Below are 24,228 nucleotides of genomic sequence, written 5' to 3'. Positions count from 1 at the left end.
TAACAAATTACCGGGTAAAGTAAGAGACGAGAGGTCGATGGATATGAGTAAGTTTGGGAAGGTGTAAATAGGGTCAACCTCGTAGGGCACAATAGGTCTCCTGCAGTTATGATTACTTGTGTTATCTGACTACCAGAAGGGCTTTGACTGTCCCTAAAGACCCACCAAATGTGTGGAACAACCTAAGACCACTGTTAGGAAGGCACATTTAACAACTCTGCACGCGCCCTTGGCTGTGGTTGGTGGTAGATTATAGTGGTGGTGGTAGTAGGGTGGTAATGGAGCACAGATCGTGGTGGTGGTTGGTGGTCACCCCAGCGGAGGAAAATATTGCTTCTGGGAAGACCTTATCCACCATATATGCTCCTCACTAACCCCCCCCCCCCCCCCCCGCTTCCCAGGGAGCGTTATCGCCAAGTATGCTCCCCCTCCTCCTCCTTTCCCCTTCCCTGCCCTCTCTACCTGCTCACACTCATAAAAAACACGACCATTCCTATAAAAACACGGCAGCGCCATCAGTCGCCATGCTCGCTGACATTCGTGAGATTCTTTCAACAGTTGCTTGGCTGTCTGTGTCTTGTCTGTCTGTGTCTAGTCTGTCGTTTGAGCGTCGGTGGCTTGCTAGACCAGACACCAGAAGATGGTACTGAGGCGCGATCAGCCACCACAGCCTCGTGCTGGCTGTCATTCTCAGCAACAACACTCCATCAGCAGTAATTCGTTCATAGGCTGTCTGTGCTGCCTGCCCGAGCCTTCACATGCTGGCTGGTGTCACCACCTATATGTCAGTATGGGGATGTAAGCAGTCACTCCAGCGAGCATGTGACGGCTCTGGCACACAGCTGGCTCCTGGTTCATCCCGTACTTATCATTTTAACTTGACAATAAGTATCGTTATCCGTAACGGAAAACTAATACAATTATACAATATACTAACTTCTAGTGAGGCTTCCGATACGCTGATGGAAGATGACAGCTCGAGACTGGCCACCAGCTCCACACTGGACAGTACTGGACACACTGGACAGTACTGGACACACCGGACAGTACTGGACACACCGGACAGTACTGGACACACTGGACAGTACTGGACACACCGGACAGTACTAGACACACTGAACAGTACTGAACACACCGGACAGAACTGAACACACCGGACAGAACTAGACACACTGGACACACCGGACAGTACTGAACACACCGGACAGAACTGGACACACCGGACAGAACTAGACACACTGGACAGTATTGGACACAGCGGACAGAACTAGACACACTGGACAGTACTGGACACACTGGACAGTACTGGACACACTGGACAGTACTGGACACACCGGACAGAACTAGACACACTGAACAGTACTGGACACAGCGGACAGAACTAGACACACTGGACAGTACTGGACACACCGGACAGTACTAGACACACTGAACAGTACTGAACACACCGGACAGAACTAGACACACTGGACAGTACTGGACACACCGGACAGTACTAGACACACTGAACAGTACTGAACACACCGGACAGAACTGAACACACCGGACAGAACTAGACACACTGGACACACCGGACAGTACTGAACACACCGGACAGAACTGGACACACCGGACAGAACTAGTACACACTGAACAGTACTGGACACAGCGGACAGAACTAGACACACTGGACAGTACTGGACACACCGGACAGTACTAGACACACTGAACAGTACTGAACACACCGGACAGAACTAGACACACTGGACAGTACTGGACACACCGGACAGTACTAGACACACTGAACAGTACTGAACACACCGGACAGAACTGAACACACCGGACAGAACTAGACACACTGGACACACCGGACAGTACTGAACACACCGGACAGAACTGGACACACCGGACAGAACTAGACACACTGGACAGTACTGGACACAGCGGACAGAACTAGACACACTGGACAGTACTGGACACACTGGACAGTACTGGACACACTGGACAGTACTGGACACACCGGACAGAACTAGACACACTGAACAGTACTAGACACACCGGACAGAACTAGACACACTGGACAGTACTGGACACACTGGACAGTACTGGACACACCGGACAGAACTAGACACACTGAACAGTACTAGACACACCGGACAGAACTAGACACACTGGACAGTACTGGACACACCGGACAGAACTAAGAAGCACACTCCCCAGACACCTGCACATCTTCTATGGGGCGTTGCTCGCCCCCTTGGACTGAACCACTATTCCTCTGTCCGCAGACTGTCCCACGCTAACGACGGACAGTTACGTCTACCTGTCTACCTGTCTGTCTAACTTCTTGTCGAGTTTCACGCTATCACACATACATAGTATGTTAATATTTGTATTAACTGTCATGTGTTAGTATGAGGGTTGCATGAGCAAGAATAAGAGCAGCAGCTGCAACAACCTATTGTAGCCGCGTCAAGACGTCTCCAGACGCCCCTGGGAGACCAGCCAGAGAGGAGACCCTGGGAGACCAGCCAGGCTACCCAGTATCGGGTTCAACACCTTATCCAGGGAATCACAGCCCACGACAAGACGATCTCTCCCTCCTGGGTCCTGGTGATGTTCGTCTCAGGCTGAGGACAAGGGCGAGAGGGAGGAGGCAAGGAGAGGGAGAAGAGGTAAGGAGAGGGAGAAGAGGTAGGGAGGAGAGGGAGAGTGTGAGGGAGAATGGGGTGGTAGCCAATAAACCAAGGTCCAGGGGGTTCAACCCGTTCTCGCACTTTCGTATAGTCAATATTGACTTATTAAATAAGTACATATGTGACATACTAATTTATTGTGAATATTTTAGTTTACCTTGAAAAGCTTCATAGAAAACACCGACCTTACCTAACCTTATTAGTAAGTTAAAATAAGCATCTTATTGCTTCGTAATTACAATTCTATGAATTATGTTGTTGTTTTCTATGAAGCTTTTCAAGATAAACTAAAATATTTACAATAAATTAGTATGTCACATATGCACTTATTTAATAAGTCAATATTGACTGTAAGAAAGTGCGAGAACGGGTTGGGGGAATCACACGTATCGTGTATGTGATTTATACTAAATTTTCATGCTAAATTAGTCACAAACAGTAACATTAAGTCACACTAAATCCATTAGTAGCACTGTAAACAGCAAGGCACTGTGCTAGTGCCTCCACTCCTGGTCCTCACAGCCAGGCACTGTCCACATGTGACAAACTACCAGCAGTTATGAACGAGGTGGTTCACTAAGACATTGTCCTCACCAGCATCTGTGATTAAAATATAACCTGAGCATTGAACAGTGATCACATACTGTTTTCATTTATTACAATAATACATAATATATTAATTATTCAATGTTTTTAATCATTCCCTAACTACGTTCTTGTAGTACGTTCATACATATCCATAAAACGTGTTTATATTCATGCTATGTATACAAATATACAGACTACGTATATATACAACATGTTTACGTAAATGTATTCGTGTATGTGTGTGGGTGGCGCCAAGGTCCCAGTGAGAGGAGAGAGCGTGGGAGCCCCACACTGTGGGAGACTGTGAGAACTCGGAGACTGTGGGAGTTGGCAGACTGTGGGACCTGGCAGACTGTGGGAGCTGGCAGACTACTAGCCTCTTAAGATCTTACTTAAGTGCTTCTCACAGTCGTTAAGGAGCAACAAACAAGGTACGGGACAAAGGAGACGTTGACAATATAATTTAATTTCTTGTTGAAGATTCGCGTGATTGTAGTTAGTGACAATTGTGCAGCGTAATTGTAGTGACGAGAGTACTCACCTAGTAGAGATTGTGGGGGTTGTGCTCTGGCTCTTTGATCCCGCCTCTCTACTGTCAATCAACTGGTGTACAGGTTCCTGAGCCTACTGGGCTCTATCATATCTACACTTGAAACTGTGTATGGAGTCAGCCTCCACCACATCACTGCCTAATGCATTCAATTTGTCAACCACTCTGACACTAAAAAAAAATTCTAACGTCTCTATGGCTCATTTGGGCACTCAATTTCCACCTGTGTCCCCTAGTGCGTGTGCCTCTTGAGTTAAATAGCATGTCCTTATCTACCCTATCAATTCCTTTGAAAATCTTGTATGTGGTAATCATGTCCCCTCTAACTCTTCTGTTTTCCAGCGACGTGAGGTTTAATTCCCGTAGTCTCTGCTCGTAGCTCATACCCCTCAGCTCGGATACTAGTCTGATGGCAAACCTTTGAACCTTTTCCAATTTAGTCTTATACTTGACTAGATATGAATTCCATGCTGGAGCTGCATACTCCAGGATTGGTCTGACATATGTGGTATACAAAGTTCTGAATGATTCCTTACACAAGTTTTTAAAGGCCGTCCTTATGTTGGCCAACCTGGCATATGCCGCTGATGATATTCTTTTGATGTGGGCTTCAGGAGACAGGTGCGGTGTGATATCAACTCCTAGATCTTTCTGTCAGTGTGTTAAAGAGAAATATCAACTCCTAGATCTTTCTATTGTCAGTGTGTTAAAGAGAAATATATGTAGTGGATATGATAGAGGAAAATCAGTCTCGAGTTAGTACATGACAATTTGACGGTTAGAAAAGCGGAGCACTAAGCTAACAGCACAACCATCCAGGCATAATGGTAAATACACGCACACACACACACACACACACACACACACACACACACACACACACACACACACACACACACACACACACACACACACGCACACACGCACACACGCACACACGCACACACGTACACACGCACACACGCACACACGTACACACGCACACACGTACACACACACACACATAGGGGCCTCGTAGCCTGGTGGATAGCGCGCAGGACTCGTAATTCTGTGGCGCGGGTTCGATTCCCGCACGAGGCAGAAACAAATGGGCAAAGTTTCTTTCACCCTAAGTGCCCCTGTTACCTAGCAGTACGAGTTAATACTCGTACAGTCTCGAGTTAGTACATGACAATTTGACGGTTAGAAAAGCGGAGCACTAAGCTAACAGCACAACCATCCAGGCATAATGGTAAATACACGCACACACACACACACACACACACACACACACACACACACACACACACACACACACACACACGCACACACGCACACACGCACACACGCACACACGCACACACGTACACATGCACACACGCACACACGTACACACGCACACACGTACACACACACACACATAGGGGCCTCGTAGCCTGGTGGATAGCGCGCAGGACTCGTAATTCTGTGGCGCGGGTTCGATTCCCGCACGAGGCAGAAACAAATGGGCAAAGTTTCTTTCACCCTAAGTGCCCCTGTTACCTAGCAGTAAATAGGTACCTGGGAGTTAGTCAGCTGTCACGGGCTGCTTCCTGGGGTGTGTGTGTGTGTGGGGAAAAAAAATAGTAGTTAGTAAACAGTTGATTGACAGTTGAGAGGCGGGCCGAAAGAGCAAAGCTCAACCCCCGCAAAACACAACTAGTAAACACACACACACGTACGTCCTGGGAGGGGGTGACCCCCCCCCTCCTTCTTGAGTGTAGTAATTACTGCTCTCAGATATTTACATGCAAATCTGGCTCCTTCGGGCCACCTAGAGTCAACCTGGAGCTGGTTTAGAGCACCCTTATCTCCCCCCATGCACCCCCCCCCCCACACATACACACAAACAAGTTCCTTGGAGAGCTGGTAACCCCCCCCCCCTCCACCCCCTCCACCCCCACCCCTTCCTCTCCAAACCGCTCCCTCCACCCCCCCCCCACCTAATACGTCAGACTGAGGAACAGGACAGTCTGCAAAAATTGTGACGTCATAACACAAAGTAATCAAAAAGTAATCATATAAAATTTATAACAATATTAAGGGCAAAATGAAGCCCGCAATGTTCCGTTTTCTGTGCTTGAGCCTGGAGAGTGCCGGCTGGTGGCACTGCTCCGGAGCGGGAGAACAGTTGCAATTTTTACGGAGTGGGAAATAGGGCGGGCAGTAGGTGACCTGACCTAACTTGTCATCCCCGGGGCGTGCCACGGTACTGGGGCCTATTGTGGGGGGTGGGGGTGGGGTGTTGTGTGGGGGGTGGGGTGGGGGGTGTTGTGTGGGGGTGTGGGGGTGGAGGAGTGTTGTGTGGGGGGTGTTGTGTTGTGTGGGAGTGTGTGGGGGGGTGTTGTGTTGTGTGGGATATGTGTGGGGGTGTGGGGGTGGAGGAGTGTTGTGTGGGGGGTGTTGTGTTGTGTGGGAGTGTGTGGGGGGGTGTTGTGTTGTGTGGGATATGTGTGGGGTGTGGGGGTGTTGTGGGGGTGTGGGGGTGTGTGGGGTGTGGGGGTGTTGTGGGGGTGTTGTGGGGGGTGTTGTGGGGGGTGTAAGGCAAGCGTTGACATTTGTTTCCCACGGTGCTCGAGTGTGGAGGGGGGGGGGAAGGCGGGGTGGAGGGTAATATGTTTATTCACTTAATTATGCCCATGTAAATGCATTTGCAGGGTCGTGCTCTAGCTCCTGAGCTCCACCTTACCGGCTGTCAGTTGTGTAGTATATATTGGTGGTGGGGCGAGGGAGTGTTGGAGAGAGTGGTGGGGCGAGGGAGTGTTGGAGAGAGTGGTGGGGCGAGGGAGTGTTGGAGAGAGTGGTAGGGCGAGGGAGTGTTGGAGAGAGTGGTGGGGCGAGGGAGTGTTGGAGAGAGTGGTAGGGCGAGGGAGTGTTGGAGAGAGTGGTGGGGCGAGGGAGTGTTGGAGAGAGTGGTAGGGCGAGGGAGTGTTGGAGAGAGTGGTGGGGCGAGGGAGTGTTGGAGAGAGTGGTAGGGCGAGGGAGTGTTGGAGAGAGTGGTGGGGCGAGGGAGTGTTGGAGAGAGTGGTAGGGCGAGGGAGTGTTGGAGAGTGGTGGGGGAGGGAGTGTTGGAGAGAGTGGTGGAGGAGCAGGCAAAAGTCACGGTCAGAAATGTGATCAGGAGTCAGGTCACTAGTTTCATGGAGACCAATGACCTTCACAACTTAGGCCAACAGGGATTTAGAGCGGACCATTACCACAAAATCACTGAGGCATTAGAAGAAAAAAACACAGAATGCAGATGTGGTATACATGTACTTTGCAAAGGCATTCAGTAAATGTGACCATGGAGTGATATCACACAAAATGAGGTCAATGGGAATAACTGGTAAAGTAGGACGCTGGATACTCAGTTTTCTGTTGAACAGAACACAAAGAGTGAGTCAACCATATAAAATCTAGTCCAAGCACAGTTAAAAGCTCTGTACCTCAGGGTACAGTCCTTGCACCGCTGCTTTTCCTTATTCTCATATCAGATATAGACTCAAATACAAGTCACAGCTTCGGTGTCATCCTTTGCAGATGACACAAAAATCAGCATGAAAATTACCTCTGTTGAAGACATTGAAAAACTTCAAGCTGATATTAATAAAGTTTTCACTGGGCAGCAGACAATAACATTATGTTTAACAGTGATAAATTCCAGGTACTCAGGTACGGTAAAAATGAGGACCTTAAACATAATACAGGGTACAAAACACAATTAAATCTGCCTATAGTAAGAAAACAGCATGTAAAGGATTTGTGAATAATGATATCTGACGACCTTATGTTTAGGGAGCATAACCAAGCAAATATTGCGTCAACCAGAAAAATTATAGGATGGATTACGAGAACTTTCAAATCCAGGGATCCCACCACAATGGTTGTACTCTTCAAGTCACTTGTGTTGTCCCGTCTCGAGTACTGCTCAGTACTCACTTCCCCCTTCAGAGCAGGAGAGATTGCTGAAATAGAGGGAATACAGAGAACATATACGGCACGCATAGACGCGCTAAAGCACCTAAATTATTGGGATCGTCTCAAAACTTTTCAATTGAACTCACTAAAAAGGAGACGAGAGAAATATCAAATAATATATACGTGGAAAATACTGGAGGGTCAGGTCCCAAATCTACACAGTAAAATAACAACATACTGGAGTGAACGATATGGAAGAAAATGCAGAATAGAACCAGTGAAGAGCAGAGGTGCCATAGGCACAATCAGAGAACACTGTATAAACATCAGAGGTCCGCGGTTGTTCAACACCCTCCCAGCGAGCATAAGAAATATTGCCGGAACAACCGTGGACATCTTCAAGAGAAAACTTGATAGTTTTCTCCATGGAGTGCCGGACCAACCGGGCTGTGGTGGGTATGTGGGCCTGCGGGCCGCTCCAAGCAACAGCCTGGTGGACCAAACTTGGAGTAGAAGAACTCCCAGAACCCCAACAAGGAGGTAAATAATGATCTCGTCAAAAGATATGATGCAAACTCAAACCCATAATTATGTTAAAAGCAGTGCTTCGTGTATTTACCTAACTGTGCTTGCAGCGATTGGGCTTCAGCTCTTTGGTCCCGCCTCTCTCAACCTTCAGTCGACTTGTATACAAGTTCCAGAAACTATTGGAAACTGTTATATCTAAATTTGTTGCTAAATCGTATGCGTTCACTTCACATCTAAGTGCATGTCACTTGCTCACTCTTCAGGCAAAGTTATTACTTGTTTTCTGCGAGTGATGTTAGTGTTTAGTGTCATCTGTGTACATGTCTAGCTCTTACTCCATGATGTTGTATGTGGTGATCATGTCTTCACTGTCAACCATGTTTAAATTATATATGTAAACTGGCGTTCTCTCTCACTCACTCTCACTCACTCACACTCACTCACTCACTCACTCACTCACTCACTCACTCACTCACTCACTCACTCACTCACACACACACACACACACACACACACACACACACACACACTAAGGGGCCTCGTAGCCTGGTGGATAGCGCGCAGGACTCGTAATTCTGTGGCGCGGGTTCGATTCCCGCACGAGGCAGAAACAAATGGGCAAAGTTTCTTTCACCCTAAGTGCCCCTGTTACCTAGCAGTAAATAGGTACCTGGGAGTTAGTCAGCTGTCACGGGCTGCTTCCTGGGGTGTGTGTGTGTGTGTGTGGTGTGGGAAAAAAAAAAAAAAAAAAAAAAGTAGTTAGTAAACAGTTGATTGACGGTTGAGAGGCGGGACCAAAGAGCCAGAGCTCAACCCCCGCAAGCACAATTAGGTGAGTACACACACACTCACACACACACACACACACACACACACACACACACACACACACACACACACACACACACACACACACACACACACACACACACACACACACACTCACACACACACACACTCCAGTAATAAAGCTGGGGGTGAACATCGGGGTTGGGTTAGGAGGCAGATATGGGCGAGTTGTTGATCAAATGTTCTAAACTGTTTGTGTCTGGCCAGATGACCCCAAACCTGGCGGTGGGGGGGTGGGGGTGGGGGTGGGGGGAGGGGTGTTGCTATGGCAACAACACTACCACCATCAACACTGAGTAAATAGGCAAACCAGAAGCAGTTCCAACAAAACAAAAGCACAAGTAGGCGAGTACACTTAGGTGAACAGTGGCAGAAGTTGTGGAAGCCACCTCCAGCCTCCATTGTAAGACCAGACTCCATAAAGAATTCAAACGCCAGAGTAGTTGAATTGTAACGTAGCCGGTGCAACAGTGGTGGTAGGCGGGGCATAAAGCAACCACCACCACCACCACCACAATCACCACCACCACCACCACCACCACCACCACAATCACCACCACATGACCCAGTTCAGCACCAGCGTCCCATACCAGATGATAACCCAATCTGTGTTTGAGTGGTCAGACCCAGCGGCTCCTTTGGTGCCACTGTGGTGCCAATGTGTTGCCACCGTGGTGCCACTGTGGTGCCAATGTGGTGCCACTGTAGTGCCAATGTGGTGCCACTGTAGTGCCAATGTGGTGCCAATGTGGTGCCAATGCGGTGCCACTGTAGTGCCAATGTGGTGCCAATGTGGTGCCACTGTGTCGCCACTGTAGTACCACTGTGGTGCCACTGTGGTGCCAATGTGGTGCCACTGTTGCCAATGTGGTGCCAATGTGGTGCCACTGTGGTGCCACTGCCTGGATGTTGCTCAACCCAGCAAAGTTGCTGGTCTTGTGCGTCATAGTGCTGTATGCTGGAGTGCATTAGGACTATATATTATCTTGTCCTCTGCGATTAGCTAGGACAAGCCTGGGGAACTGTGCTGTCCTGACAGTGTTGAATACGAGCCGGCTCGGGACTAGAAGTACTCTAGAAACCCTCTCCAGGTAAAATACAGGTCCATGTATGGCTGACCATGAGTTGTACGAAGGGAAAGCTCTCAGCCGGTCGGCCGAGCGGACAGCACGCTGGACTTGTGATCCTGTGGTCCTGGGTTCGATCCCAGGCGCCGGCGAGAAACAATGGGCAGAGTTTCTTTCATCCTATGCCCCTGTTACCTAGCAGTAAAATAGGTACCTGGGTGTTAGTCAGCTGTCACGGGCTGCTTCCTGGGGGTGGAGGCCTGGTCGAGGACCGGGCCGCGGGGACACTAAAAAGCCCCGAAATCATCTCAAGATAACCTCAAGATAACCTCAGCCTGCTAGCCGGAGTCAGAAAACGTCTCTTCCAGTACTCGATTGTCAAAGGAAAGTGATTATAACCGTTAAGAATGGTAGGAGAAATGTCTTCTAGACTTCAACCCAAATAATTGCAAGGTGATACGAGTTAGTGAGGGAGCAAGAATACCATTGATGAGTCCGGCCTCCAGCGTGTTACATGTGACCCATTTATCGTTCTGGATGACCTACATCCAGCCGAAGGATGACTTGTTTGACCTCGCACAGTGGCGTTTGGCTTTGGTCGTAATTGGTGTCAAATTGAATTAAAATTCGATTGACTTTTATACCAGGAATAGCAACGAGTTCGGGCTGAGCAGAGACGAAAAGTGTCGGGCAGAATGTGTCTGCTGTTACACACACACACACACACACACACACACACACACACACACACACACACACACACACACACACACACACACACACACACACACACACACACACAAGCTGAGAGAGACAGGCAGGTGTAGCTGGTAAGGTGCTCCAGTGGATAAGGGAGTATCTAAGCAATAGGAAGCAGAGAGTTACAGTGAGGGGTGAGACCTCCGATTGGCGTGAAGTCACCAGTGGAGTCCCACAGGGCTCTGTACTCGGTCCTATCTTGTTTCTGATATATGTAAATGATCTCCCGGAGGGTATCGATTCATTTCTCTCAATGTTTGCGGACGATGCTAAAATTATGAGAAGGATTAAAACAGAAGAGGACTGTTTGAGGCTTCAAGAAGACCTAGACAAGCTGAAGGAATGGTCGAACAAATGGTTGTTAGAGTTTAACCCAACCAAATGTAATGTAATGAAGATAGGTGTAGGGAGCAGGAGGCCAGATACAAGGTATCATCTGGGAGAGGAAATTCTTCAGGAGTCAGAGAAGGAAAAAGACTTGGGGGTTGATATCACGCCAGACCTGTCTCCTGCAGCACATATCAAGCGGATAACATCAGCGGCATATGCCAGGCTGGCCAACATACGAACGGCATTCAGAAATTTGTGTAAAGAATCATTCAGAACTTTGTATACCACATATGTCAGGCCAATCCTTGAGTATGCAGCCCCAGCATGGAGTCCATATCTAGTCAAGGATAAGACTAAACTGGAAAAGGTTCAAAGGTTTGCCACCAGACTAGTACCCGAGCTGAGAGGTATGAGCTACGAGGAGAGACTACGGGAATTAAACCTCACTTCGCTGGAAGACAGAAGAGTTAGGGGGGACATGATCACCACATTCAAGATTCTGAAGGGAATTGATAGGGTAGATAAAGACAGTCTATTTAACACAAGGGGAACACGCACAAGGGGACACAGGTGGAAACTGAGTGCTCAAATGAGCCACAGAGATATTAGAAAGAACTTTTTTAGTGTCAGAGTGGTTGACAAATGGAATGCATTAGGGAGTGATGTGGTGGAGGCTGACTCCATACACAGTTTCAAGTGTAGATATGATAGAGCCCGATAGGCTCAGGAACCTGTACACCTGTTGACTGACGGTTGAGAGGCGGGACCAAAGAGCCAGAGCTCAACCCCCGCAAACACAACTAGGTGAGTACACACTCACTCACTCACTCACTCACTCACTCACTCACTCCCTTGAAGGGATTTGACGTAGTTGAAGGTCTGTTGTATGATGTCAGGCCCTTCCTAGGGCGGTCCTAGAGTGCCCAGGGACTGTGAAGTCTGCTCTAGAACTGTCAAGATTGTCATAAGACTGTCAAGACTGTCAAGACTGTCATAAAGCTGTCAAGACTGTCATAAAGCTGTCAAGACTGTCAAGACTGTCATAAAGCTGTCAAGACTGTCATAAGACTGTCAAGACTGTCATAAGACTGTCAAGACTGCCCTTGGACTGCAGAGCTTCCTCAGTCCCGCAATACTTATGAATGGCTGCCCTGGCTCTGATGGGTGTGTGTACTCACCTAGGTGTGCTTGCGGGGGTTGAGCTCTGGCTCTTTGGTCCCGCCTCTCCAGGACCCCAGGTATCCTTGTATAAGAGAATTAATATGTGGAGTAGTTGAAAGCCAGCCTGTAGGTGTGTGTATGGTTGTTACCGTGTATAACGGCCAGGTTGTATGGTTGTTACCGTGTATAACGGCCAGGTTGTATGGTTGTTACCTTGTATAACGGCCAGGTTGTATGGTTGTTACCTTGTATAACGGCCCAGGTTGTATGGTTGTTACCGTGTATAACGGCCCAGGTTGTATGGTTGTTACCGTGTATAACGGCCAGGTTGTATGGTTGTTACCATGTATAACGGCAAAGGTTGTATGGTTGTTACCGTGTATAACGGCCAGGTTGTATGGTTGTTACCGTGTATAACGGCCCAGGTTGTATGGTTGTTACCTTGTATAACGGCCCAGGTTGTATGGTTGTTACCGTGTATAACGGCCCAGGTTGTATGGTTGTTACCGTGTATAACGGCCCAGGTTGTATGGTTGTTACCGTGTATAACGGCCAGGTTGTATGGTTGTTACCGTGTATAACGGCCAGGTTGTATGGTTGTTACCGTGTATAACGGCCAGGTTGTATGGTTGTTACCGTGTATAACGGCCAGGTTGTATGGTTGTTACCGTGTATAACGGCCAGGTTGTATGGTTGTTACCGTGTATAACGGCCAGGTTGTATGGTTGTTACCGTGTATAACGGCCAGGTTGTATGGTTGTTACCGTGTATAACGACCAGGTTGTATGGTTGTTACCTTGTATAACGGGCCGGGTTGTATGGTTGTTACCTTGTATAACGGGCCAGGTTGTATGGTTGTTACCGTGTATAACGGCCAGGTTGTATGGTTGTTACCGTGTATAACGGCCAGGTTGTATGGTTGTTACCGTGTATAACGGCCCAGGTTGTATGGTTGTTACCTTGTATAACGGCCAGGTTGTATGGTTGTTACCGTGTATAACGGCCAGGTTGTATGGTTGTTACCGTGTATAACGGCCAGGTTGTATGGTTGTTACCGTGTATAACGGGCCAGGTTGTATGGTTGTTACCTTGTATAACGGCCAGGTTGTATGGTTGTTACCGTGTATAACGGCCAGGTTGTATGGTTGTTACCGTGTATAACGGCCCAGGTTGTATGGTTGTTACCATGTATAACGGCCAGGTTGTATGGTTGTTACCGTGTATAACGGCCAGGTTGTATGGTTGTTACCGTGTATAACGGCCAGGTTGTATGGTTGTTACCGTGTATAACGGCCAGGTTGTATGGTTGTTACCGTGTATAACGGCCCAGGTTGTATGGTTGTTACCGTGTATAACGGCCAGGTTGTATGGTTGTTACCGTGTATAACGGCCCAGGTTGTATGGTTGTTACCTTGTATAACGGCCCAGGTTGTATGGTTGTTACCGTGTATAACGGCCAAGGTTGTATGGTTGTTACCGTGTATAACGGCCAAGGTTGTATGGTTGTTACCGTGTATAACGGCCAAGGTTGTATGGTTGTTACCGTGTATAACGGCCAGGTTGTATGGTTGTTACCGTGTATAACGGCCAGGTTGTATGGTTGTTACCGTGTATAACGGCCAAGGTTGTATGGTTGTTACCGTGTATAACGGCCAGGTTGTATGGTTGTTACCGTGTATAACGGCCAGGTTGTATGGTTGTTACCGTGTATAACGGCCAGGTTGTATGGTTGTTACCGTGTATAACGGCCAAGGTTGTATGGTTGTTACCGTGTATAACGGCCAAGGTTGCATGACTTAATCTCTACTGCGGTCGTTTGTAAAATTCTCATTTGGTAATCTGCACAACACCGTAATTAGGGGAGTGGGGGGGGGGCGGACGGGGGAGGGGGAGGAGTGGGGGAGTGGGGGAGGGGAGGAGGGGGGAGGGGGAGGAGTGGAGGAGTGGGGGAGGGGGAGGAGTGGGGAGGGGGAGGAGTGGAGGAGGGGGAGGAGTGGAGGAGGGGGAGGAGTGGGGGAGGGGGAGGAGTGGGGGAGGGGGAGGAGTGGGGGAGGGGGAGGAGTGGGGGAGGGGGAGGAGTGGGGGAGGGGAGGAGGGGGGGAGGGGGGGCACTAAGTGCGCCACAACACCCAACCAAAAATAAATAAACACATTAAACAAAACATCAAAACACGTACTCAAGCATCTGAGTGTTGTATATGTGAATACTAATATATATATATATATATATATATATATATATATATATATATATATATATATATATATATATATATATATATATATATATATATATATATATATATAATAATCCCCTCCCGAAAACACCTCACCCCTGAAGGATTCGAACCCAGATAGCCAAGGTTCCAAGAACCTGAGGGTATCAAGCACTATGCTATACTGACTGTACAAAAATGTTGGAAACAATTAGAACGGCGAGGACGGGAGGGAATTATGAGGGGAAAGCGCCAAGGCATGACGATTATATAGCCCATGGAAGAGGTCAGGAAAAGGATTTGGGATGGGACGGGGAAAAGGAAAGGTGGCCAATCACTGGGACGGGGATTGAACGACGACCTGTATGAAGCGAGACCAACGCTCTACAAACCAGCCGTAGTGGTTGGGCAATCAGAACGACGAGAAATGGAATGAGTTATTGGGTAAATAATATCAGCTTGGAAAGGCGGGGCTTAAGAGCTAATGCTCGACTTTCCTGCACATCTATGCGAGTATCCGGATGGATGCAACCACTCATTATAGGCTCTCAGCTATTTTCTTAATTGACATTCGATATCAGCTGATTATCGTCATCGTGTTTGTTTACATTAGGAAGCAGCTGATGAGCACGTGGCAGACGCCAGGTTACCGGACCACGTGGTCAGCCAGCCGCAGTAAACACGTGCCAGGAACAAACAGCAGGCAAACTCCAGCTCTGCCTGAGCGTGAGGCGAGGGCTAAAAACAGCTTATCAACAATGGCGGAGGTGCTGTAGGTTTGTTTACATGTGCATCAGCTGACTGTGTGGCCCATGTGGCTGGGAGCCCCGGGCCACGCCGGCCCGCTCTATCCCGCCCACACCAGCCCTCTGTGTTGCCTCGTGTTCTCCGGCAAGGATGCCATGGGAAGGGGGAGTGTAGGGGTTAGGGGGAAGGGGGGAGTGTAGGGGTTAGGGGGAAGGGGGGAGTGGAGGGGTTAGGGGGAAGGGGGGAGTGTAGGGGTTAGGGGGAAGGGGGGAGTGTAGGGGTTAGGGGGAAGGGGGGAGTGTAGGGGTTAGGGGGAAGGGGGGAGTGTAGGGGTTAGGGGGAAGGGGGGAGTGTAGGGGTTAGGGGGAAGGGGGGAGTGTAGGGGTTAGGGGGAAGGGGGGAGTGTAGGGGTTAGGGGGAAGGGGGGAGTGTAGGGGTTAGGGGGAAGGGGGGAGTGTAGGGGTTAGGGGGAAGGGGGGAGTGTAGGGGTTAGGGGGAAGGGGGGAGTGTAGGGGTTAGGGGGAAGAGGGGAGTGTAGGGGTTAGGGGGAAGGGGGGAGTGTAGGGGTTAGGGGGAAGGGGGGAGTGGAGGGGTTAGGGGGAAGGGGGGAGTGTAGGGGTTAGGGGGAAGGGGGGAGTGTAGGGGTTAGGGGGAAGGGGGGAGTGTAAGGGTTAGGGGGAAGGGGGAGTGTAGGGGTTAGGGGGAAGGGGGGAGTGTAGGGGTTAGGGGGAAGGGGGGAGTGTAGGGGTTAGGGGGAAGGGGGGAGTGTAGGGGTTAGGGGGAAGGGGGAGTGTAGGGGTTAAGGGGGCCAAGATGCGTGTACCGAGGTAATACAACTTCCTATCATCATTTCATGTGTATCACTTCATATCGGGCTTGGGGGAGTATAAGTAATTTACTAAGCCACTCCAGGTATAATCCAGTTACTGAGCTGTACAGGTAATGGGTTACACAGGTGTAATGGGTTACACAGGTGTAATGGGTTACACAGGTGTAATGGGTTACACAGGTGTAATGGGTTACACAGGTGTAATGGGTTACACAGGTGTAATGGGTTACGCAGGTGTAATGGGTTACACAGGTGTAATGGGTTACACAGGTGTAATGGGTTACACAGGTGTAATGGGTTACGCAGGTGTAATGGGTTACGCAGGTGTAATGGGTTACGCAGGTGTAATGGGTTACGCAGGTGTAATGGGTTACGCAGGTGTAATGGGTTACACAGGTGTAATGGGTTACACAGGTGTAACGGGTTACACAGGTGTAATGGGTTACGCAGGTGTAATGGGTTACGCAGGTGTAATGGGTTACACAGGTGTAATGGGTTACGCAGGTGTAATGGGTTACACAGGTGTAATGGGTTACGCAGGTGTAATGGGTTACGCAGGTGTAATGGGTTACACAGGTGTAATGGGTTACACAGGTGTAATGGGTTACACAGGTGTAATGGGTTACACAGGTGTAATGGGTTACACAGGTGTAATGGGTTACACAGGTGTAATGGGTTACACAGGTGTAATGGGTTACACAGGTGTAATGGGTTACACAGGTGTAACGGACTACGCAATGCGAGTGTCTGCGCATGTCTGGACCCCCATTAATTTGTTGTCTGAGGCTATTATCTCACGCAGCGTGTCCAGGGTGTTCATTGGCTGGCTGCCCCGCTGACTGCTCCAGCAGACCAATCAACACACGACTGTACGTTGACACGCTGCCTGGAGGAACCCTTCCCTTACCCTAGTGCCTGGAGGCCACCTTCCCTTACCCTAGTGCCTGGAGGCCACCTTCCCTTACCCTAGTGCCTGGAGGCCACCTTCCCTTACCCTAGTGCCTGGAGGCCACCTTCCCTTACCCTAGTGCCTGGAGGCCACCTTCGCTTACCCTAGTGCCTGGAGGCCACCTTCCCTTACCCTAGTGCCTGGAGGCCACCTTCCCTTACCCTAGTGCCTGGAGGCCACCTTCCCTTACCCTAGTGCCTGGAGGCCACCTTCCCTTACCCTAGTGCCTGGAGGCCACCTTCGCTTACCCTAGTGCCTGGAGGCCACCTTCCCTTACCCTAGTGCCTGGAGGCCACCTTCCCTTACCCTAGTGCCTGGAGGCCACCTTCCCTTACCCTAGTGCCTGGAGGCCACCTTCCCTTACCCTAGTGCCTGGAGGCCACCTTCCCTTACCCTAGTGCCTGGAGGCCACCTTCGCTTACCCTAGTGCCTGGAGGCCACCTTCCCTTACCCTAGTGCCTGGAGGCCACCTTCCCTTACCCTAGTGCCTGGAGGCCACCTTCCCTTACCCTAGTGCCTGGAGGCCACCTTCCCTTACCCTAGTGCCTGGAGGCCACCTTCCCTTACCCTAGTGCCTGGAGGCCACCTTCCCTTACCCTAGTGCCTGGAGGCCACCTTCCCTTACCCTAGTGCCTGGAGGCCACCTTCCCTTACCCTAGTGCCTGGAGGCCACCTTCCCTTACCCTAGTGCCTGGAGGCCACCTTCCCTTACCCTAGTGCCTGGAGGCCACCTTCCCTTACCCTAGTGCCTGGAGGCCACCTTCCCTTACCCTAGTGCCTGGAGGCCACCTTCCCTTACCCTAGTGCCTGGAGGCCACCTTCCCTTACCCTAGTGCCTGGAGGCCACCTTCCCTTACCCTAGTGCCTGGAGGCCACCGAGCAGGTCGAGGTTGTGGGGTGCTGTAGGGGATTGAGCGAGGCTCGCTGCCTCCAACAAGTGATTGGTATACAGGAATATTAACTGTACTTTGACTTGTTGTAACCTTCCTGGAGGTGGTACTCCGGTCAGGTGTGGAGGGGAGGTGGTACTCCGGTCAGGTGTGGAGGGGAGGTGGTACTCCGGTCAGGTGTGGAGGGAAGGTGGTACTCCGGTCAGGTGTGGAGGGGAGGTGGTACTCCGGTCAGGTGTGGAGGGGAGGTGGTACTCCGGTCAGGTGTGGAGGGGAGGTGGTACTCCGGTCAGGTGTGGAGGGGAGGTGGTACTCCGGTCAGGTGTGGAGGGGAGGTGGTACTCCGGTCAGGTGTGGAGGGGAGGTGGTACTCCGGTCAGGTGTGGAGGGGAGGTGGTACTCCGGTCAGGTGTGGAGGGGAGGTGGTACTCCGGTCAGGTGTGGAGGGGAGGTGGTACTCCGGTCAGGTGTGGAGGGGAGGTGGTACTCCGGTCAGGTGTGGAGGGGAGGTGGTACTCCGGTCAGGTGTGGAGGGGAGGTGGTACTCCGGTCAGGTGTGGAGGGGAGGTGGTACTCCGGTCAGGTGTGGAGGGGAAGGGAACTATCGGGAGAAAGCCCCAAGCCATTACGACTATACAACCCGTTCTCGCACTTTCGTACAGTCAATATTGACTTATTAAATAAGTGCATATGTGACATACTAATTTATTGTGAATATTTTAGTTTACCTTGAAAAGCTTCATAGAAAACACCGACCTTACCTAACCTTCTTAGTATGTTAAGATAAGCATCTTATTGCTTTGTAATTACAATTATTACTTAACCTATACCTTGCTATATAGCTATATAGTTGCTATATAGCACCTTGAAGGGGTCAGGATTAGGATTTGGGATGGGACGGGGGGAAGGAATGATGCCAAACCACTTGGACGGTCGGGGATTGAACGCCGATCTGCATGAAGCGAGACCGTCGCTCTACCGTCCAGCCCAAGTGGGTGGGCAGGTGTTGAGGATGGTAAGACTGGCACTACGACCTCAGAGCTCAGGATATAAGGTGATCACTAATAACCTCCGTCCACAGAGACGGCACCACTCCCGTGCCAGGTAAGTCCACTATGGGCTCACCATAGCCCGTGCTACTTGCCCCGCTCCTGTGCCAGGTAAGTTACGGGCTCACCATAGCCCGTGCTACTTGGAACCTGTTCCGAATAGCTGAATCTATAACAACAACAACAGACCTCCGTCGACGGGAGACATCTCCCGTCACGCAGGGTGCAGTCGCACCTCCACAGATCTCCAGTATCAGCTCTTGATACTGGTAATGGCTCAAAAGGGCCACCACTTACGGGCTATTCATGCCCGTGCCATCTTTTGGGTGGCTTAATCTTCATCAATCACTAATGACCTCCGTCTCTCCCCTGCAGGTAAGCACGGCGCGCCACCGAGGGGGCCGACCACCGCTGGTCCTAACACAAGTAGGTGTCAGTAAGACTGTCCTCACAGTGTCTCAACATGTGTCACAATGTGTCACATTGTGTCACAATGTGTTAACATGTGTTAACATGGCTGGAAGAGTCTTGGTGTATTGTTTGCATATTTCGACCATTTATTGTATGCAGGCGATGAGTCACAATAACGTGACTGAAGTATGTTGACCAGACCACACACTAGAAGTTGAAGGGACGACGACGTTTCGGTCCGACAATCGACTTGAGAATGGTCTAGGACGGACCGAAACGTCGTCGTCCCTTCAACTTCTAGTGTGTGGTCTGGTCAACATTTATTGTATGTTTGCATCCCAGTATATAAATGATATTTGTGCATGTAGCATGGTCGTATATGTGTATTCATGTATAACATTGTATGTGTATATCACGAAAATAAACACGTGATTAAGAATGTGACAATGTCAGACCACGGAGGAAAAATTAAACAGGAAATTTCCTTAAGTACTTTCGTATATTAAATATGTATATAATATCGTCTGCCTCTGTTGAATGCCTTTGTTTTTCGTCGTGAAAATTGGGTGTTCGATGTTAGTAAAAAAAAAAAACGTGGAAAGGTTCCGCTGTGGAACCGTTGGGGCCTGACAGCTGAGTGGACAGCGCTTTGGATTCGTAGTCCTGATGTTCCGGGTTCGATTCCCGGCGGAATCGAAAACAAATTGGCACAATTTCTTTCATCATGATGCCCATGTTCACCTAGCAGTAAATTGGTACTTGGGAGTTAGACAGCTGCTACTGGCTGCTTCCTGGGGGTGTGTAACAAAAAGGAGACCTGGTCGAGGACCGGGCCGAGGGGACGCTAAGCCCCGAAATCATCTCAAAATAATATGGAGGAAAGTTAACAGAGCTCGCTGATGGAGATCATACGTCACAGGTTACAGGTTACAGGTCACAGGTTACAGGTTACTGGTCACAGGTTACTGGTCACAGGTTACTGGTCACAGGTTACTGGTCACAGGTTACAGGTTACTGGTCACAGGTTACTGGTCACAGGTCACAGGTTACAGGTCACAGGTTACAGGTCACAGGTTACAGGTTACTGGTCACAGGTTACTGGTCACAGGTTACAGGTTACAGGTTACTGGTCACAGGTTACAGGTTACTGGTCACAGGTTATAGGTTACAGGTCACAGGTTACAGGTCACAGGTTACAGGTTACTGGTCACAGGTTACAGGTTACAGGTTACAGGTTACTGGTCACAGGTTACTGGTCACAGGTTACAGGTCACAGGTTACAGGTTACTGGTCACAGGTTACAGGTTACAGGTCACAGGTCACAGGTTACAGGTTACTGGTTACAGGTTACTGGTCACAGGTTACTGGTCACAGGTTACTGGTCACAGGTTACAGGTCACAGGTTACTGGTCACAGGTTACAGGTTACAGGTCACAGGTTACTGGTCACAGGTTACTGGTCACAGGTTACTGGTCACAGGTTATAGGTTACAGGTCACAGGTTACAGGTCACAGGTTACTGGTCACAGGTTATAGGTTACAGGTCACAGGTTACAGGTTACAGGTTACTGGTCACAGGTTACAGGTCACAGGTTACAGGTTACTGGTCACAGGTTACTGGTCACAGGTTACAGGTCACAGGTCACAGGTTACTGGTCACAGGTTACAGGTTACAGGTCACAGGTCACAGGTTACATGTTACAGGTTACTGGTCACAGGTTACAGGTTACTGGTCACAGGTTACAGGTCACAGGTTACAGGTCACAGGTTACAGGTTACAGGTCACAGGTCACAGGTTACTGGTCACAGGTTACTGGTCACAGGTTACTGGTCACAGGTTACAGGTCACAGGTTACAGGTCACAGGTTACAGGTTACAGGTCACAGGTCACAGGTTACTGGTCACAGGTTACAGGTCACAGGTTACAGGTCACAGGTCACAGGTTACTGGTCACAGGTCACAGGTTACAGGTTACTGGTCACAGGTTACTGGTCACAGGTTACAGGTCACAGGTTACAGGTCACAGGTTACTGGTCACAGGTTACAGGTCACAGGTCACAGGTGAATGTTGCTCAACATTCTTTACACTTTCAACGATTATCCCAACTCATTCACTGCTGCGGGCCGCTGTCAGCGACAGTGTTATTGATCAAGTCATCACCAGAAATGCCTTTCACCAGTACCCTCCCTCCTTTTCCTTCCTCTTCCACCCCTCTCATCGTCCCCTTGTTTCTTTCTCCCCTGCTTCTCCTGTCGGACGGTTCTCTCCTCAGCTGTAAGTCTTCTCTGTGAATACGGTCATACGAGAAGACTATTGACGGTGAGCGAGAAGGAGAGGACAAGGGAGGAGAGGAATGATGGAGAGGGAAAAGGTTGGAAGAAAACTTGAAAAGGGGTAAAAAAGGTATATGAGAGAGAGAGAGAGAGAGAGAGAGAGAGAGAGAGAGAGAGAGAGAGAGAGAGAGAGAGAGAGAGAGAGAGAGCAAGCAAGGGCTGCGGTGAGTGAGAGGTTCCTACTCTTGCCACCATGATGTCGGTGGCAGCACTGTGATTTACGGTCTAAAACTCAGCTCTCAGTCTTGTAGGAAAGATTTCCATGTTTGAAATATTCTTTCGTAATACTGTCCACTCTCCAGGCTTTCTGCTTACTCTTTAGACTTACTCATCTGTACTTACCTGGCAGTTGTGCGCTCCACCAATGGTTGCTTGCTATACGTGCTATCATATTTGGGTGACAGGTTGGGCTATCCTCTGTACAGTACATACTTCTGCTTCACTCCCTCGCTCAACACACTACACTCAAGACATCTGTTAGTGTGCTGCTGTCACTGGCTCTCACAAGTGATTACTCGTGTGTGTGTGTGTGTGTGTGTGTGTGTGTGTGTGTGTGTGTGTGTGTGTGTGTGTGTGTGTGTGTGTGTGTGTGTGTGTGTGTGTGTGTGTGTGTGTGTTTACTAGTTGTGTTTTTTGAGGGGGTTGAGCTTTGCTCTTTCGCCCCGGCTTTCGGCTCTTTCTTTCTTGTGTGTGTGTGTGTGTGTGTGTGTGTGTGTGTGTGTGTGTGTGTGTGTGTGTGTGTGTGTGTGTGTGTGTACTGTGTTTATGTCTAGTTTACCTAGTGTGTGTACTGGCTATAGTTGTCTAGTGTTTACCTGAATGTATTGGGTCTGTTTACCTAGAGTGCACTTCTAGATGGCTGGCCAGAGTGGAGCTTCATACTCAAAGTCACCTAATTTGGTGACGCCTCTGAGGTCTCCGTCTGCTTCTCTACTCTCATCTGTGCTTCCTTCTTCTACAAATTCTTTTTTTTTGAACATGACTTGTCTACCTTGTCGATTAACAATAGAATTGTGTTTATAGTTCATAGTGGAGGCGATAAGACACAATAACGTGGCTGAAGTATGTTGACCAGACCACACACTAGAAGGTGAAAGGACGACGACGTTTCGGTCCGTCCTGGACCATTCTCAAGTCGATTGAAAATGGTCCAGGACGGACCGAAACGTCGTCGTCCCTTCACCTTCTAGTGTGTGGTCTGGTGAAGTAGTTCATAGTGTGCTGCTCCCCGAGCCGTTCACCGTAGATAACACTTCACAGTTCCCGAACAATTCAGTCTTGTTCTAGTTTCCATTACATTGTTAGGTGATACCCTTGTGACGCTGCATACTCAAGGACGAGTCTGACCAATGTTGCATACAACAGTCACTTCTTGATCGTGGAACCTGTATATTTTGTTCTATAAATCCCAAAATATGAACTTGACGAAGACACACTGAAGGTTATTGGATCTGAGCCGTCAGAGGCTGCATGGAGCCTGGCCTCAGACCGGACTCTGGGAGTAGAACACCCAGAACCCTCTCCAGGTATCCTCCCTCTCCAGGTATGCTCCCTCTCCAGGTATGCTCCCTCTCCAGGTATCCTCCCTCTCCAGGTATGCTCCCTCTCCAGGTATGCTCCCTCTCCAGGTATGCTCCTTCTCCAGGTATGCTCCAGGCATAGAAATGTAATAACCCTGATTGTAATAACTCGCCTTGTATCTATCTCGACCGCGCACTCCGCTACTACCACTGAGCTAACCGTGCAATCTCCGCTCTTTCTATGGTAATAACAGATGCTCTACCGATCATGTAAGATGTTAACACTCGGGCCGTCATACGAAGACGTAAACCAGTACACAGAGGAAGGAGAGAGAGAGAGAGGAAGAGGGAGGCAGAGCGAGAGGAGAGAGGAGAGAGCGAGAACGAGAGCAAGGGAGGGAGAACGAGAGCGAGTGAGGGCGAGGGAGAGTGAGACACTAGTGAGGGAGAGTGAGACAGAAAGATAGAGGTAATCGTAGTCACAGCCTATCGTATGAGTTACCGAGTGACGCTGCCACCACCCTGAGTTACCGGACAGGGGACCGGAGTGAGATTCGTAGGTCTTGCAGATGGAATAACCTACCAGGACAGGTGTAGGGGACATGTGAACGGTACAAGGATCCTGGCCTGACACTCGAATAATCCTGACCACTTGGGAACTATGGTGTACACAAGAATAAGGCGGGACACACCCAATACAAACACCTCAACACGGAAGACGAACGGGGGGAGGAGTACTGAATAATTAAGAGCACTAGGTCACTAGGGCAAAGGGGACGGTAGGCCCAATATCACTAAAGCAAGGAACCATTAATACACATTGAATAACACTTAATATCTGACTTTATTAGAAATAATT

At 49.5% G+C, this 24,228-nt stretch overlaps 1 protein-coding gene across 3 annotated transcripts in view; it reads left to right on the top strand.

The window, feature by feature from the left end:
* RapGAP1 (Rap GTPase activating protein 1) overlaps positions 1 to 24,228 on the top strand; it is a 171,634-nt gene that overhangs the window by 24,408 nt on the left and 122,998 nt on the right. The window contains exon 3 of one of the 3 annotated variants that reach the window (XM_069319473.1): positions 19,481 to 19,531. The exons of the other annotated variants lie outside the window; for them this stretch is intronic. Coding sequence (XP_069175574.1) covers positions 19,481 to 19,531 — 51 coding nt within the window. The remainder of the gene's footprint in view (positions 1 to 19,480; positions 19,532 to 24,228) is intronic. 3 annotated transcript variants of the gene reach the window in all.

The sequence above is a fragment of the Procambarus clarkii genome, chromosome 93 (assembly GCF_040958095.1).
Source record: "Procambarus clarkii isolate CNS0578487 chromosome 93, FALCON_Pclarkii_2.0, whole genome shotgun sequence".
In the NCBI taxonomy this organism is placed as follows: domain Eukaryota; kingdom Metazoa; phylum Arthropoda; class Malacostraca; order Decapoda; family Cambaridae; genus Procambarus; species Procambarus clarkii.
This window is presented reverse-complemented; position numbering and strand designations above follow the sequence as displayed.